Here is a 19,233-nt window from a genome sequence, read left to right on the forward strand (position 1 = left end):
TTCTTTTTTAAATTACATAATCTGAAGTTTTATTGATTTAATAATCTAAGACTTTCATTTTTTGTGATATTATTTATTATATTATTTTTTGTGATATAATTATATCTTAGCTTTCTTCCACATTTATTTTATGATTTAATAAACAAAATAATCTTTGCATTATGTTATCAACAAATTAAAATTAATACAATTTTAATATATTTTTTTCCCTTAACATATAAATAAGTTTGCTCTTATTACTAGAATAGAAACTTCATGCAATAATATAAAATATAATTTGTTTTTGAATAACTAATATGTATTTATATTATATTATACAAAAATTACAAAAATTGTACATGAATATAACAAATCATATATTGTGTTGATACTTGTAATACATTTATACAATATTACAATATGATCATGTATATATTTTATCCCCTGAGACTTTCTAGATTTTAGGAAATATCTTCTGAAAAGTAATATATGTTATTACAAGTTATATCTTCTTGACACATACTTTTACATAATAAAATTTTATAATTCAATATTACAATTTTCAAATTCGTATAATGGAGTTATATTCGAAAAACAGGTACATTCCATTAATATATTGTGACTTTATTTATAGATAAGATTTAATTCTTATATGCATTAATTTTTCTATATTTTCTATAACATCATATAATCTTTTATATGTTCGATTAGCAATTTTTTAATACAATAATACAACTAATAGGCAGGTCTTTACTGCAGAATGGTTGTTATTAAAAAAATTAACAGTCATTATTGTACATAATGCAAAGTTTTGTTAACGATTGGAATATCCTTTAAGGATATAATTAAAATTATTAATTGAAAGTATTCTTTGATAAAACCTTGTAATTTGTAGTTTTTGTATTTCCATATTAAACTTTATAGAGTATGGTAGAATGATCTTCCGAATTTTGAAGGTTATTTTATATTACGAACGTATATGAAATATTGTTTAATTTCATTCGATTTTATAAAATTATATCGTCTAAATTTATTCATTATACATTATTGTAGTCAATTTCGGAAATTACGCAATTTTATAAATTCCTTAACAATAAACACACAGAGAAAACCTATTCAACTGATGTAAACAAATCATAGTAAACAAATAAACAGTAAACGATAGTAGACAACAAACGATAAAGCTATCAAAAGAGATAATTATTATGACCTTCTAGACTTTATTAGAGTTCAAATAATACTGAATCAAAATTTGGGAAATTGTTCTGCCATATCTGTATATTACAAATGTATAATTAAAAAAAATAATTATTTATTTTCTACTTGTTACAAAAAATGTTTTGTCATGTATAAAAACAAAAATACCATACTCAACCTTTTTAACACTTATTGAATCTGGAAAAGAAGGGGTGATCGTGGCTCCATGTCTACTCCAAATGTGTAATATAACTGTAATCATTTTATGATAATGAGTAATATTATCAAGAGTGGAGCGTCGACTATATCAGATCTTAATTCAGTAGATTTTAGAGAAAATAAAATTTCAAAAAATGTTACAAAAAATAACAAAATCATAAAAAACAGAAGTCTCGAAGATCTGACTTACAATTTTATTTGACGCTCACCTTTTTCAAATCTCCCATAAATTACTTGAATGGGGTGTTGCTTTCCTGTAAAATAAAATCTTACTACAGTCTCAGAGGGAAGCAATAATATAGTTCTTATGAGATATAACCTTTGATCTTAGTATCCTGTATCAATATGGATATATACATTAATATTTAATTTTTGTAGTTCATATTTCTATTATATTACAAATTCATATTATACTTATCATTATTGAAATAAAAATAGAAATATATATATATATATATATATATATATATAGTCATAATTATAAAAAATAATAGTTATAAAGTACAAAAGGTATAGTAAAGCCTGCCTTTCTAAGGGAGAAATATAAAGTAATATGTAAAAGCAAGATATACAAAAATAACATAACTTTTAGTTTATGGCAGAGTTGATTTTCACAAGTTTGGCCTTTGATTTCCAATGGAATCCCTGAAAACAATTATCATATACTATATTCCATAGTATTTGTCAATATTAATATATATATTGATTTAATATAAATACATTGAATTTAAACATTTTCATGCTTTCAGAAATCCTGTACAACTCTGCTGCTTTCTATCAAATTTCTAGAATAACTCTCACAGATTATTTAAGACCCACGATCAGTTTCCCCTTCATTCTATATCACTATTTGTACTATTAATATGACATTTCGCGCAATATTCTAAAGATATTTTATTTGAATTAACATGTAAACAAATTCCAGTATTATTTAAATTTTGGAATAAGTCTTCTTCCGTACAAGAATTTGGTACTTCGAGATCAATTGAACTCATAATTTCATCACATTTTGGGATATCTTCAAATAAATTTACATTAAACGGCGTCAATTCATCAAAATCCATATCATCAATATTGGTATCTTTGGTTTCTTCTGAATTGCATATACTGTTTGTTGTTACAGGAGTTATACAATCTGTTTCTTGCATGTATCTGCTATCTATACTACTTGGTGTATTTATCATCAGATATGTTGTACTTAAAGGACTTGTATCTATGTTATTTTCTAAGTCCTTATTAGCCACATCATGACTAACATCAACTTTTTTAGAAACAGTGTAAGTATGATCAATATTGGAAAGAATTAGAGGTAATGTATTCTTATTATTAACATTGTTTTCCATACTTTCATAACATTCAGTATTTTTCTCTTGTATAGTGTTAAGTTGCTGCTGCAAACTACTTTGTTCAGTTTGGTTATGTTTATTGATTATTGAATCAAAAATATTATAATTTGAAGAATCTGATACATTATTTTTACCATTCAGAAGACATGAACATTTTTGTTCTTTAACTTCCGTATCTTGTATTTTCTGACTTTCTTGCATTACATTATTAACGATTACAGATTTTTTGTTATAAGTATTTAATTTTTTTAAACCATCATTTATTGTTTTTAATAAAGCAGTAATAGTAGTATTATTATGCAGAACACTTTTCAGATATCCAATTTCACTTGTCAGGCGTTTTATATCCTTTCCTTGTTTCTGTATTGTGTAAGCAAGTTTCTTATTCTCTTTTTCATAATATGACAACGTGTTTTCAATTTTTTCCAAATATGCTTTTTTACGAAGTCTATTTTCTCTAGCCATTAAAGCATTACGGTTAAGACAAGGCCTTTTGGAAGGTCCTCGACCACGTCGACGTGTCTGTTCTACTGTATTATTCGAAAATACCACATTTTCTTCTCGATTACTTCTCAAAAGTGTTTTACAGTTTCTTTTGAAATTTACATCACCCACTTCTTCCTCATCGCTCGAACTTGCATATTTTTTCTTATTAAAATGCTTTGTGGTTGACATCGTTAAAGATTTAAAATAATCCAAATCTTTGTATAATTACAAGTTTACCAAATATGGATTTTTGTTCGAAAATACTGAATTATTTTAATTTCTAAATAACTTAATATACCTCTCGACGACGTGGCTTTGAAGAAGCGCAATAACTGGCATCGATTTACTGCAGTTTATAAGAGAATCAATCGTTAGAAAAACCTCTCGCAGGATGTCGAATATTAGAAGCGCCATCTTCAACATGTCTTGTAATACAGAAAATCATTATTACAAAACATGTTATTAACTAACCTATTTAATATTTTTTCGAAAATATTTTCATTAGATTATTTTTTATTTATTACTTATCGCATGAGATTTATTTTCTAAATTTTATATGGAGCATAAAAAACAAAAATAATAATAATATGTTTAAAATTCGACGAGCAATAATAAATAAAATTAAATAACGAATAAATCTTACGTGTGATTAATCAAAACGATGAACCTGTAAAATAAAACGAAATTGTTATTTACATTCGAATATTTTACAACGAAAAAGTTTCCTCTCTAGATTTTATTGATTCGTGACAGTGTTGCGAAGCCGCGCGGTGATGGAGTTATCTTGGATGATCGTGAAATTTTGCGCGAATTGTCGTATTATTTCTGTAACGTACGAGTGTATGAGGTGTAACATTCCGACTCTGTTTTTGCTTTAAATATTATTGCAGTCCTTGAACTTGTCAATTAATAGTTTGTGTGGAAAAGGAAAGCTGAAATTGGCCTCAGTCAATGAGCCTAGGTATGTACTTAAAATGGTGTACATATGAATATATGTAGATACATATTTTTTGGACATACATGAAGTGATCGAAAAACGCAATAAATTTAAATGTGATCTTAGATTAATAATAAAATCTGATATTATTGTAAAGAAGTATTTTCGAAGTTATAATATGAAGGATAATGAAGTGACATGAGAACTGAGCTCGATCGATCTTATCAAGTATCATACGATATGACCATTTTTATTTTAAACGTTTCTTTAATTCCCTTTCAATTTCATAACGAAGTATTATTGTTAAGCTTATATATATATATATATATATATATATATATATATCCTACGATAAGAGTTATCCTACGTGTTATCTTGACGAATTCTGAAAATAAATAGACGAATATTACATATTACCGGCGAATACGTTTCTAACCTATTAATCTTGGAGCTCCGTAGAATCATCGAGAATAATACGCAATCTAGAAAGTTCGAATTCGCTTCTAATACATATCACAAGATTCTCTTCGCATTTTATATAATCGTATGAAGCTGAAAGTAAAAGAAAGTATGAGATAGATTAAATTAATATTAAAAGAGAGTAGATAGTTTCGTAAGACGAACGTTCGGTTATAAGGTGACGATAACAAATATAAGACTGATTGATTCTCTCGTCGAAACGTATTTATCTCTTGTAAGCTTCGATTTTTTGTTTGTGTATATTCCCCACCCCACTATGCTAGGAAGGAACATCAATCGCGCATACATTTTCGTAACGCGAAACGAAACCGCGTGAGCATGGTGGGGGCAATAGCGAGCGAACGGTCTGGGTTCGGGTGATTCCGTGAGTAATGGAGGGAGGGCGGCGAACGGCGGCGAAGGGGGCTCGTGCGCCGGCAAGCAAATCGTGTGTCAGACTCGTGGCAGAGGGGTCAGCGCGAGGGAAAGACACGAACCGAACATTTTCTGGGCTTAGCGGGTACGTTAGCACGTTTTTCGGCCATTCCTCTCTCTCTTTCTCTCTATCGTTCGCTCGTTCGTTGGTTATTTTTCTTTCTTTCCTTCTTTTTTCTCGGTTCTCTCGTATCATCTTCCTTTCTTCCTCGAAACCGTCGCGTGCCTGTTCGACGCGCCTCTCTACGTTACAAACACACGCTTGCTGTCCTTCTCGTATATTTGCCCTTTCTCTTTCTTTTCTCTCTCTCTCTCTCTCTCTCTCTTTCTTTTTCTCTTTCTCTTTCTCTTTCTTTTTTCTCGATATCTCGGTCAGTTTCCGTTATTGTCGCGAAGAGCGTTATACGAGTACACAACTTGAAAGAGACACGTAAAGAACTCCCACGTTCAAAAAGGTGGTTAATTTCGGATGTATCCTAGTTCTTTAATTATTTCTCCTACGTACGGATAAGTATCAGGTGACACGTTTGGGATTTGCGTTTAAAGGAACGTGAGATATACACGGAAGAAGGATGAACGACATGGAGGCCTACGGGGACGGATACATGGAGCCCGAGGAGGAGTGGGAGAGAGAAGGTCTCTTGGACCCGGCCTGGGAGAAACAACAGAAAAAGGTGAGATATATATACATGTATATCTATCTATGTTTATTTCTATTTAAAAGCCCCTTTCTCTCCGTATTAACCGTATTGACAGACTTCGATATGTACGATTTCAAGAGACGTAAATGAACGGCAGGATTAGTTGAAAGTCCGCGAATTCGATTTAAATTTGAAACGAATAAAATGTGGTTTCTTCGACGACATGATTAAAATATTGAATCAAAGGAAAAAATAGATATATTTTATTAAAGAATTTATGAAACAGTGAAGTCTATCGAAAATGATTTTTGCACGTGGAGCATTGTTTATCTTTTGTCTATCGTAAGAACATATATCATATATCATACGAGATATATTATGTTTAAATTTTCCCGCGTAGTTACGTTTTTAGTACCTCATTTCTTTTTTTTATTTTATTTTATTTTATTTTATTTTATTATACTTTTTTTTTGTTTTTCTTTTATATAGCAACGCTTATTCGTCAAAGTACTAATGTCAATTCTAATATTAGAATTAGGGGACACGGAATTATATTATGTGTCGCGTAGTTATGCACGTTCGCTTAGTCGAGAGAAGAATTTGCTCTTGGTATTTTGTATTCAAACGCAAAAGATTGGACGGGTGCGAGTCTTTAATTGATGAAGTAGAACATCCTCGAGTACTCGTTGGAAACGTTTTCTTCATTTTTGGCAAGAGCTCAAGGCTCCCAGGCTTGTCTCCTTGCGTATATCGGCCAGAGCCCTTCGGATTGTATTTTCAGACTTTATGACGAAAATAATCAAGCAATGAGTCAGTCAAATTCGTATCTATATGTTCGATCATTTTTTTTCTTTTACTTTTTTTTTTCTTTTTAAAAAATTTTTACAGGTTAGTGGCGTTACTTTGAAAATTGGCGGCTTTATAAAACAAAAAAGAGTATCTTCGATACATCGATCGATACGATCGATTATGTGCGATAGACACTTCGATTGTACGAAACAATAACCGTAACGTATTAAGCTCCAATTATTATCATACGATATTACAATCCTAACCAAGAATGGATGATGAAAATCAGAAATTTTCAATTATACGTAGATAAGTGTCTAAGTTGACGTCTTGAGCGACTCATCGCGCATTTAATGTCGACATTGGATATCAGATAAGAGACAGAGATATATCTATTGGCTTCTATCCGATTACCAAGAAATTCCTTCTGTCTCCTCGTGAAATAGTTTCTTGACGCCGTTAGGTGTCGGATATATTTTTCGCAACGGCTCTAATTTTAGATATTCACATGTCCTCTTCCGGAGGCTCACAATAACCTTCTCTATCTATCTATCTATCTACCTATCTATCTATCTATTTATCTATCTATACATCTATCTATCTTTCTCTCGTTTTCGGTTCCAAATGATTACGTCGGTCGAAATAAACATTTCTTTTGATTTCCGACGATCAAAAAAAGATCTTATCTCTCTCTCTCTCTCTCTCTCTCTCTCTCTCTCTCTCTCTCTCTCTCTCTCTTTTTCTTTCTTTCTATTTCTCGTTTCTTTTCTTCTTTCATTCTTCATAGATGACAAATATAATTATTACTAATTCTTTTAGAATATTATTAGGAACTTAACTATATACAATAATTGAATTGAGAGAAAAATTGCAGTGCAAGCGTCGTGCAATAGCCGAACACGTGCAGTCTCATCGAATTTCGAGTTGCACCGCGTGACGGAAAGGTCACCATGTTTTCTCGGCGACACTCGTGCGAATATTTTGATCACGATCGGTGATCCAAGAATCTTTGAGTTTTAAGATATATTGTATACCGCGAAACCAATCGAATTAACGACATCCGTTGACAAATATTTATCTTTCGTTAATTTTTAAGTTGACAATGTAGAGTATTTAATAATTACAGACATTAATTTTCTTGTTAAATAACAATTCATCAACGATTTTGTTTAGTCATTTTATTCACTTTCGATTCACATACACAATCTCTTTCACACATACACATGTGTATATATATATATATTTTGTCGCTTATTTAATCAATGTGACATTGTTCGATGTCGTGTTTATTAAGATCGTTATAAATATGTGTATATATGTGTATGCATGTTTATGTGTGCGAGAGCGATAGCGTAAATGGCGAATGAAACTAGGGACTAGTTCGTCGTCGTGTCGGCCGGTTAACTGTACAGAATTTCTTGTAAAACCTCATCGTTGCGCCGACTTTCGAGGCTGCGCATGAAACATTCCAGGGAACGGTGATAGGAATTTTTTCCTTGGTTCCCCTCCCCCGTCTTCCTCCCCGCAGAGTACTAAATAGGTCATATCTCTTCGTAAGCTTTTGCGGAAATACATTATTGTCGATAATCTCTCACGTATCTACGTAATTATCATCTGTAGAATCTCATATTACCTGTAGAAGAATCCGAAGAATTTTATAGAGTCAGAGAAATCGTTCAAGATAGTAAAAGAGGAATCAGTTTTTCTTGGCTCAACATCGACGCGTCAGCGTGCATGTGTGACATAACACACATAGAAAAATAATCTTTTTACGAATCGCACGACTCGAACGTGATCGCTAGTTTCAAAACTTTTTATTCTTTTTTTATTCTCTCTTTTTTTTTGTTCTTTTTTTTTTATTTTCTTTTCTTTTTTATATTTTGATATGATATAATCAATGGAAGGGTTGGAGAATGTATTTACTTCATTTTTATTTTTTATTAAAGATAGAAACGATAGATCTTTTTTTTTTGTATTCCAGCGAGCATCGCATTAGATATATTTTTTTTTCTTTTTTTTTTCTTTTTTTCTAACGATACATCGAGCACGTCCTTTACGACCTTCTAGTTTTCATCGTACACCACGAACACCGCTTGTATGCATCTTCTCTTGACTCTTGTATTTTATTGCCAGTTCCAAAGGCCATCCAATGTATTTTCAGCGAAATAGGTCGCACTTTTGAGAACATAAATCTCAGATAGCAAGCATAGAACGAATGCGACGAGGTTTAAGAAGACTGACAAGAGAGATCTCGCTCTTGATGTCTGTTTCGATCGAACGTCTTTGAAATTCATCGATTTCAAATCGATTCTATTATGCACATCGATATATTTTTATTATATGTTAAACGTTTACATACGTATATACGAATTTTTCCTGTTTATTATTCGATAATGATTCTTACAAGCAACGTGAACGTTCTTGTTATCGCAACAATTATGGTGCTTACGTTCCTCGAAGGAAAAAAGAAAAAAAAAGAAACAAAATAAAATGGCCGATGCGTTATCATAAAATGTTGTCGATAACATTGTATATATATGTGCACATATGTACTATGCACTTATCACTGTTGATAGTCGATAGTCCGATGCTGCTTTTCTATTCGTCTCTGTATCTTTTCTAATTATATCGACTATATATTCTTTTTTTCGTTATCTTATAAAATAATTATTATATTTCATACCATTATATTTCAACGCTTGTAAACAACAGTCTACTTACATGCTTATACCAAATTACATAATACATAATTGTGAAATAGTTTCCTACTGACAAAAGTCAGTTACACTATGCTATACAATAAACCGTTTTTCCTCTTCCCTTTCTATCTGTGACGTCTGATGTTCACCGTATAAATAGATCGTATAAATAGATAAGACACGCGGCAGAGTAAGACGTCGATCATAGAAAGTCGGGGTCCCAAGCATCGACCCGATCCCAACGCCGGCGCCTTAAAATTTTCGATATTTTACAACGAACGTTCTCCTGGTTCGTTCACCGTACTTCACGTTCACTCTTCTATAACTTAACTTCCTATTAGCTGAAATTAATACATAGTGAAATAAAATATATAGCTTACGCGAGTAAGTTCTTCGTGGACCGTTCTTTAAACATTTCCGATCGAAAGGGTCGTAATATTATTGAAAATTGTTCGAACAGGTGCGCTCGTTTCTTATCTAATAAAATGTTAGTGATACGTCGAGAGTTATTAATCGTTCGATCGATTACGATCCGTGTCGAGAGATACGAGAAGATCATTAACCTTTGGAAAGTTTAGGACTCGGGCCAAATCTCAGTTTGGAATCGGGTGACCCACACATGTCGTGTGTTGTACACCTTGACTAAGACGATTGTTATGCAGTGATAACTATTCGTATAAGATTCTTACCCTCTCTCTCTCCTTCTTTCTTTGTCTATCTCTCTCATTCTCATTTTGTATGTACCTTCTTCGGGCACGTCATTCGTAAGATCATCGCAAGAAAATTTTATTCTCGCCCACGATTGAACTATTTTCGAGTGGTCCTGGCTACTCTAAAGGTTGAAATTGCGTACGGCATTTCCGATGCCGACGCATAACGCCTCGAGATATTTCTGAATGAATGTCTGTTATACCTCCCGTCGTAACGATATATACTTTCTGTTCGCACTCAAAATAGGACAGTGACCGTGATGAATCACGTTAAAAGTGAGATTTTCTTTCTTTCTGTCTCTCTCTTTCCGTGTTATCATTTCATCATTAATACGTTTAATAAGATCATTCTAGTGGTAACGAAGTTCGATGATTAAGACTTAAGTTTCATTTTTATTTAGATAGGTCGAACTGTGATTTCTTCTATTTTCTTTTTGTTTTTTTTTTTATATCGGAAAATATTTCGTTTTCGTTTAGTTCGTAATCGGTTTGCTTTCCTTCAACGTTTAATCGAGTTATATACACGTATTCCTTCGGTATAGTTTCATGTTTTAACTGCCAGTATCACCTGCTTTGCTAAGAACATCTGTCGCTGTCCGATGAATAGAGCTCGGTTAATTCGAAGCAAGGATAAGAGAAAGTTTTAATTTGTTTAATAGATTTTTTTTTTGTATAGAATTAAAAATAACAATATATAGCGCATAAAGTCTTCACATTGTATCTATTCGACTTAGAACAAAAAATTCGTCCGCGATTACAAAATATTTGTAGTTCAGGATTTTATTATTTTACACGTGGAGAAAATAATATTATAAATAAATGAGAATACGTTTCTTCCGACATAAATTATCGTCTGTTTTTTCGTCAATCTTCTCAGTTGACCTTGTGTTGCGTCGTATATTACGGTGGAAATTATAACTTCGTTTATAAATCGTATCACGCGATAAGAACAATTAAACGTCGAGGAAAATGAGATGTATTGCCAGAATTTAATAATAGAAATGAATTAGAGTACGTGCACCCACGTACACTCGAGATTTAGGATTTAGGTTATGTGAATTATTATGCAAATACCACTGGTTACGTTTTATGTTTAACGATCTATATTTATTTAACCTGTCCTTTATTGCTATTGTCTTTTTACTGGAACTTATTTATAATGATATTTGCGCACAATCTTTATTTATGTAAATATTTAACTTTAGTTTGGCTTTTAGTTCGTGAATTTGGAATAAGTTTTACGACGACTACAATGACACGAAGTATCGCACGATGATAAGGACAAAAAAAAATGTCCGTATTAATAGCGTCTTTATATACTTGCTGCGTGTTGCAATTACTTCGTTTCACTAGTGATTCATCCTATCGACTGCTAATTCGGTCATATAAACAAAACCTTGTATATAGAAACATAATCTTTCTTTTTCTTTAGCTTTCTTTAGCTTTCTTTAGTTTCAACAGGCAGATACATATGTATTTCGTTCTTACGTAAAGTTTGATATTATGAGAGCTTTCGTTGATATATATATATATATATATATATATATATATATATATATATATATATATATATATACATACATATACATATATACAAACACACACACACACACAATTTAGATCGTAGTCATTTTTATTGCAAATATTTTATATTACAATTCTATATCTGTCCCTTAAGATAAACGGATTGTCATTTTATTTATTGTAAAAAGAAATTATGTAATCTTCTCGAAATTCAAGTATCATTTATGTCAATCTTGTAATCTTTTAGGAGCTTAAATCGTTACTATTTCGTGTTGGCACAATCATTGAAAATCTGATCTTTCAACAGAGCGAAGAAACTGAGTAGTCGTTCGAATGTTTTCGAAACTGCGTCTACCGTTGAGCGCGGGAGGAGTCGATGTTTTACAAATAGATCTTAGGCTCTGTGTAGAGGTTAGGGTGGCTCATGTCCAATTTTGGCTCGTCGTGCTTCACGCTACCCGTATTAAGTTTCACGCAATATTTTTCCCTTCCAAAAAATCTTTTCGTAGCTATATTTTTATTATTATTATTATTATTATTGATATTGCTAGATTTTCATAGTCATTTTAAATGGATCGCTATGCTGATCCATTTAAAAAGGAATTAAATTCTTAAATCTTTACTTATTATATCTGTATGTAATTGTTTGTAATGTATGTCTGTAATGTATCTCTTAGAAAAATAAATATATTTATATAAAAAAATAATCAAACATTTGTATGCGTAAATACATATTTTGTTTATGCCTTATACTTGTATTTTATAGTGCGTTACTGGTTTCTTTTTTTATCCGTATGTAGTAGGTATCGCTATTAAAGATATACTATATAGAATCCAATATCGTTAAAATTTTTTTCAGAGTATTTTTTTATACAATTTATGAAGGAGTAAAGCTTAATTAATCCTTTGTAAATCAATTATTAAATCATATTAATTTTATATACCTTTTATATTATGATTATAAAAACATAATATACGGATTAAAAAGCAAAAAAATGAAAAAAATGTACGTGTGTTACCTAGAGTTAACTGATTTTGATTGTAAGGAAAATACTCTGTATAATATTTGTTGAGATAAAACATTTACATAAATTCGCAGTTTTTTTTTTATGCATAAGATAAATGTTCCTTGTCTTTTTATTTCAGGTATAAGCTAAAATAAATAGTTTATAAAAATAATTGTTAAAAGTAATAGGAAGCACATTTTAAGAACCAGGACAGAAGATATATATAGCTGGAGAGATCGGGGTCGTTACTAAAATATATCTGATGTAATATAGTTGCCATTTCTTCATTTTAAATTCTATACATCTTGCTTATTTTTGATTACAGTTCCGAGAAAAAATTTGATTGATCTGTTATGTTTCTAGCATTTCAATTTTAGTTCTCATGTATTAATAGCATGTGTAGTATTTTAATTGCCCATAAATTAAACATTTAAATATATTGTGAAATAATAAAAAACTATATGATCTAATAGAAAGAACTACATCATATAAATTTATGTATGTATATATATATATTTTTTCTTTTTCTAATTTCAGACATTCACAGCATGGTGTAATTCACACCTTCGTAAAGCAGGCACTGCCATCGAATCGATCGAAGACGACTTTCGAAATGGGTTGAAACTGATGTTGCTGTTAGAAGTTATTTCAGGAGAAACCCTTCCACGACCTGATAGAGGCAAAATGAGATTTCATAAGATTGCTAATGTGAATAAAGCCCTTGACTATATTGCAAGCAAAGGGGTAAAATTAGTCTCTATTGGAGCAGAAGGTCAGTTGTTTTATTAAATTTCACTTTTTTCTTAATGAAAATGTAGAAATTTATATATTAATTGTTTACAGAGATTGTTGATGGTAATTTAAAAATGACATTGGGTATGATATGGACTATAATTTTGAGATTTGCTATTCAAGATATTTCCGTTGAGGAAATGACAGCAAAAGAAGGGTTGCTGCTTTGGTGTCAACGTAAAACTGCACCATACAAGAACGTTAATGTTCAAAACTTCCATTTATCCTTCAAAGATGGTCTTGCATTCTGTGCTCTCATTCATCGTCATCGTCCTGATCTGATTGATTACAATAAACTTAGCAAGGACAATCCTTTGGAAAACTTAAATACTGCCTTTGATGTTGCTGAGAAATATTTGGACATTCCTCGCATGTTAGATCCTGATGGTATGTATTGCTATGTTCACGTTCAAAATAAATTTTTTGCATTATTTTGTACTTTTAACATGAAAGGAAGCTTAAATATATATTAAGTTTTTTTTATATACAAAATTCTACCAGATTAGGTACAATTTAGGAATGCAGGAAGGCGCTAAAAACGGATAAAAGTCTCTTTTTGAACATTGAATTTAATTATATCAACTCTTAATATTATGTTCCCTTAATATCATATAGATTTGATCAACACTCCCAAGCCTGATGAGCGAGCAATCATGACGTACGTCTCCTGCTACTACCATGCCTTCCAAGGTGCTCAGCAGGTCAGCGCAAAGAAATGCGTGTTCTTTATCCTGTTACAAAGTGACCTGTGCAATTTTTCACTAATACAATTAGATTGTGTGCTTATTTTTAACAGAATTTAATCATGCTAACATGATTAATAACATGAATCTTTTTATTCTAAATATACTACCATCAAAACACGAGAGTCTGGCAATACATCATACATTGCAATGAACATTTTTTGAACCAGCAGTGATTTCTCTATTATTTTATTCTTGTATTATATTTGCTATATTCATTTTTGTAAACGTAAGGTAAAACTAAACTAAATGAAAGCACATATATATATATATATATATATATATATATATATGTATGTATGTATATCTAAATACTTCTTACAACTGTTGAGATACATGTATGAATCTTTACTTGGGTATTTAAGTTAACAATGCATGGTTTGAGATTCTTTGACTGTGTTTTTCTAGATATGCGAAATACAGCAATGCCTGATGAGAGGGCTGTGATGACCTACGTTTCTTCTTATTACCACTGTTTTAGCGGTGCTCAAAAGGTGTGTTTTAAGAATTTCACATTAATTTATAACAGTTATGATCTAATATGCATGTATGCATATAACATTTACTAAATTAATGTTGACGAACGAACTCTGTAAAAAATCTAATTGTCTTTACTTTTGCATTTGCATGTAAAATGGCCCATTTAACAATCATTTTTATGTCGATATAATAATTTTTCTTGTGTTTTATGAAACAAATGATAAAGTTTTTGTTATAGGCTGAAACAGCAGCTAATAGGATTTGTAAGGTTTTGAAAGTAAATCAAGAAAATGAAAGACTGATGGAAGAATATGAGCGTTTGGCATCCGATTTATTGGAATGGATTCGTCGCACAATGCCGTGGCTCGCTAGTCGTCAAACAGACAATTCTCTTGCTGGTTGTCAAAAGAAATTAGAAGAATATAGAACATATCGTCGTAAGCACAAACCTCCGCGTGTTGAGCAAAAAGCTAAACTTGAAACCAACTTTAATACTCTGCAAACTAAGCTGAGACTGAGCAATCGTCCCGCATATATGCCCACCGAAGGAAAAATGGTATCAGATATTAATAAAGCCTGGAAAGGTACAATTACTTGCAATGATTTTTTATATTTTTATATTTATAGTTCATAAAACTAAGATATTATTAATAATTATAGGCTTAGAATTAGCAGAGAAATCCTTTGAAGAATGGTTGCTGTCTGAAATGATGCGTCTAGAACGATTAGAGCACTTAGCTCAAAAGTTCAAGCACAAAGCTGATGCACATGAAGATTGGACAGCAGGTAAAGAAGAAATGCTTACTTCGCAGCACTTCCGACAATGCAAATTGAACGAGTTGAAGGCTTTAAAAAAGAAGCACGAGGCCTTTGAATCGGATCTTGCAGCACATCAAGATCGTGTAGAACAAATAGCTGCAATTGCTCAAGAATTGAAGTAATAATCTATATATACTATTTTTCTCTTTCTCTCTCTGCAATTTACATCGGATTCACAAGTTATTCTTGTATTAATTTTATGAATATCTTCACAGTACATTGGAATATCATGATAGTGCATCTGTAAATGCTAGATGTCAACGAATTTGTGATCAGTGGGATCGTTTGGGTACACTCACTCAACGTAGACGTCAAGCACTTGATGAAGCAGAACGTATATTAGAGAAGATTGATGTGTTGCATCTGGAATTCGCAAAACGAGCTGCAGTAAGTAAATGTAATGTCTAATGATCAAATTAAATTCGTGATTTTAAATCTAATCTAATCTATATGCTATATAGCCGTTCAACAATTGGTTGGATGGAACTAGAGAAGATCTTGTCGACATGTTTATTGTACATACAATGGAAGAAATTCAAGGTTTGATGGATGCACATGCTGCATTTAAAGCAACTCTAGGTGAAGCTGATAAGGAATACAATGCAATTGTGGGATTAGTACGCGAAGTTGAATCAATAGTTAAGCAGTTCCAAATTCCAGGCGGCCTTGAAAATCCATATACAACTCTTACCGCTTTGGTAAGCAACTATAATTGTAGATTGTTGAATGTTATTGATATTTGACGTACTAATCGATACTTTAATTATGGCAGGATCTAACTAAAAAATGGAGTGATGTCAGGCAACTGGTACCGCAACGTGATGGTACATTACAAGCTGAACTTCGCAAGCAGCAAAGTATCCTTATATCTCTAAATCTTCTTTTTTCGTCGTGTCATTTTTTATGTCGAATATTATATACAAAACTATCTATGCGAGTACTTAACAAATGTAAAAAGATAATGAATTGCTCCGACGACAATTTGCTGAAAAAGCAAATGCCGTTGGACCATGGATAGAACGACAATTGGATGCCGTTACTGCTATTGGTTTGGGACTTCAGGTAAATATTTAGAATATTAGAATATCTTAGTATTATAAGAATATTATATCGAAAATAATGATATTTACAGGGTACGCTAGAAGATCAATTGCATCGTTTGAAAGAGTACGAACAAGCCGTTTATCAATATAAGGCACATCTTGAGGAATTAGAGAAAATCCATCAAGCGGTTCAAGAAGGCATGATCTTCGAAAATCGTTACACACAATATACGATGGAAACATTAAGAGTTGGTTGGGAACAACTTCTAACATCTATTAATCGTAATATTAATGAAGTTGAAAATCAGATTCTTACAAGAGACTCCAAGGTAATAAATCGAAATTATAAAAGTGAACTGTAATGAGAATACCGCATAATGTTATATCGTATGGTTTATATATTTATATATACATATACGTGTTTAATTTTGTCATACAGGGCATTACTCAAGAACAACTTAATGAATTCCGAAGCAGTTTCAATCACTTTGACAAAAACAGAACAGGTAGATTGGCTCCAGATGAATTTAAATCGTGTCTCGTTTCTTTGGGATATTCTATTGGAAAAGACAGGCAGGGTGATATTGACTTCCAACGAATATTGGCGATCGTTGATCCTAATAATTCAGGTTACGTGCACTTCGATGCATTCTTAGACTTTATGACGCGTGAATCTACAGACACTGATACAGCTGAACAAGTGATCGATAGTTTCCGCATTCTTGCCGGTGATAAGGTAAAATAATTGATTAGATAAGATAAATGATAATTGTTAACCAAGAATTTTCATGTAAATTTTATACAATCTATATTATTAATTTTCTTTACAGCCATATATCCTACCCGATGAATTGAGGAGAGAATTACCTCCCGATCAAGCTGAATATTGCATTCAACGAATGCCACCATACAAAGGTCCGAATGCAATTCCTGGAGCTTTAGATTACCGCTCATTCTCCACTGCATTGTACGGTGAATCAGACCTCTAATTTCGTATTACGATGTATCGGACAAATTACAAATTGTTCCCATCTTGAAAGGCAAAAATTAAGTGAAATCAAAAAATATTAATTTTACCTTTTTGTTATTTTGGTGTGTATATTCATAATTAATTAGAAATTATGGAATCACCCAATTTTCAAAAAGGACAATACAAGGATTGTTAGTTAGTATGGGAATGCTATTAATAACATGTACGTGTAAAAAAGGGCAATTTTTTATCAACTTGGTGTTCTGAAATAATTGGGAATAGACCAATAAGTTCTACACGTCATGAGTATTAGCATTAAAAGATTGGTGGCTTCTTTTTAATGTAAAGCATTTTTTTTTTTTTAAATTAAAGTACAGATGAAAATATTTATTTATTCCATATTCTCGGGCTAGTTACCCTTGCTATCTTTTATGAATTACACATATCCGTTGAGTGTTAAAGACGGCTTGTACTTAAATAAGACTATATTGAAGGGACAATAATATCTATTTCTCTGATATCTTTACATTAAAAAGATAACACGTTAAAAGAAGCATCAATATAACGACTCTTCTAGAACACTTGCCAAGCGCCTATCCTGCATCGTTTTAGGTATTCAATTTTCCCTATGCCCGCAAACATGAATGATAAACGATATTTTCTTGCAAGCGTTCTAGAGGGAGAAAATAAACGAAGCTGTGCTTGAAAACGACTATTAATATAACAAAAAAAAAAAAAAACGAATTTTATATTACGAATAATTCATATCTCTTGTTGCGAGAGCATAGACATACATATATGTATATATATGGCTAATATTACTCCAACTATTTAACAAATAGTAAAGTTTACACGTTTATATCATTATGAAGATCAGATTCACAATGAATAAAATAAAAATTTAAATCATATGGTGTATTTCAATGTTGTTAATTTAATGGATGTTTATATATATAAAATAGTATAGTATTAAATCGCATGATAAAATTTATTTTTTGTCGAAACATCTAGTATTATTATATAGTTGGAGTAATTTCCTATCCTTCCTAAAGCTTCGAGTTAATGCTCTCGCGATGGGCCAAATTCATCTAACGCTAAGATCATAAACGATATAACGAATTTTACGAACTTTAAAGGTGAATGAATCGACTTTCTTACTAAGGATCCAGAAAACTCGCTCGAAATCGAATAATGTTCATATTTTTTTATAAAAAGCGACACAACGAACTATTAGCGAAACACCGCATTATAATACTTTATAAATCGTATATAAACAAAAAAAAAGAAAAAAAAAAGAAAAAAAAGAAGTACGCGAAACAATGTTAAACGATGCAAATTATTTATTTATTTGATTTAATTATTTATTATCGTTCTCCGATTAATTAATTACGCTAGCAAATATGAGAATCACTCTTTTTTTTTTTTCAAAGTATTTATTTTTATAAATATCTGTGAAGCGATGAGGCCACTGTGTATAATATATAGGATCTATTATCTAAAATCTCTCTCTCCAAACAGCAGCTGCCATTTCTCGTGTCATGTTTTTAAACTACATTTTACACACACTCGCAGCGTTATCCATTGTTATAGTCAAAGTCATCGTCGTTCAAATCATCCTATGTACAAGCTCATGTGTGAAATGCATTAATACTTACCGAGAGACGTATACTGTAAGTTTTTTTTTTTTTGCTTGAGACTTAATGCTTTTCAATATCTGTCTTTTAATGTGTTTTGAGAGTTTCAATATATGATTTCTTATTTCTCAAAGAAAGTTTTTTCAAAATCTTGGAGTTATCGAGTGTCGAATGTTTAAAAAAAAATATTTCAGAGAATAAAGACCACACTTCTATACAGTATACATACAAACACAATACGCATATTCACATAACATGTACACTCGATATACGTAATACCAAAAAAAAAAAAGAAAAAAAAAACAACGGAAGAACTGTTATTTC

At 31.3% G+C, this 19,233-nt stretch overlaps 2 protein-coding genes across 7 annotated transcripts; one reads left to right on the plus strand and one right to left on the minus strand.

The window, feature by feature from the left end:
• Positions 1 to 276: 276 nt before the first annotated feature.
• On the minus strand, positions 277 to 3,685 carry LOC127067216 (uncharacterized). Of its 2 annotated transcripts, XM_051001902.1 has the most exons (4): positions 2,116 to 3,685; positions 1,605 to 2,040; positions 1,355 to 1,428; positions 277 to 454 (listed from the first exon to the last, which is right to left on the minus strand). In XM_051001902.1, the coding sequence occupies exon 1, from the start codon at positions 3,414 to 3,416 to the stop codon at positions 2,229 to 2,231; it is 1,188 nt and encodes a 395-aa protein (XP_050857859.1). In that variant the 5' UTR covers positions 3,417 to 3,685; the 3' UTR covers positions 277 to 454; positions 1,355 to 1,428; positions 1,605 to 2,040; positions 2,116 to 2,228. The 2 variants fall into 2 exon arrangements, with proteins under 2 accessions (XP_050857859.1, XP_050857858.1); XM_051001901.1 differs by lacking the exon at positions 277 to 454 and having other exon boundaries at positions 1,270 to 1,428.
• A 302-nt stretch (positions 3,686 to 3,987) lies between these two features.
• LOC127067214 (alpha-actinin, sarcomeric) lies at positions 3,988 to 18,614 on the plus strand. 5 transcript variants are annotated; one of them, XM_051001899.1, is made up of 15 exons: positions 5,010 to 5,143; positions 5,605 to 5,732; positions 12,966 to 13,200; positions 13,272 to 13,607; positions 13,836 to 13,925; positions 14,372 to 14,457; positions 14,682 to 15,027; positions 15,104 to 15,380; positions 15,478 to 15,649; positions 15,724 to 15,960; positions 16,035 to 16,119; positions 16,221 to 16,324; positions 16,395 to 16,634; positions 16,745 to 17,041; positions 17,136 to 18,614. In XM_051001899.1, the coding sequence occupies exons 2-15, from the start codon at positions 5,631 to 5,633 to the stop codon at positions 17,292 to 17,294; spliced, it is 2,766 nt and encodes a 921-aa protein (XP_050857856.1). In that variant the 5' UTR covers positions 5,010 to 5,143; positions 5,605 to 5,630; the 3' UTR covers positions 17,295 to 18,614. The 5 variants fall into 5 exon arrangements, with proteins under 5 accessions (XP_050857854.1, XP_050857856.1, XP_050857851.1 ...); XM_051001897.1 differs by lacking the exons at positions 5,010 to 5,143; positions 14,372 to 14,457 and adding an exon at positions 3,988 to 4,188 and having other exon boundaries at positions 13,836 to 13,921; XM_051001894.1 differs by lacking the exon at positions 14,372 to 14,457 and having other exon boundaries at positions 13,836 to 13,921.
• The last annotated feature ends 619 nt before the right edge of the window (positions 18,615 to 19,233 follow it).

Source organism: Vespula vulgaris, chromosome 10, assembly GCF_905475345.1.
Source record: "Vespula vulgaris chromosome 10, iyVesVulg1.1, whole genome shotgun sequence".
NCBI lineage: Eukaryota > Metazoa > Arthropoda > Insecta > Hymenoptera > Vespidae > Vespula > Vespula vulgaris.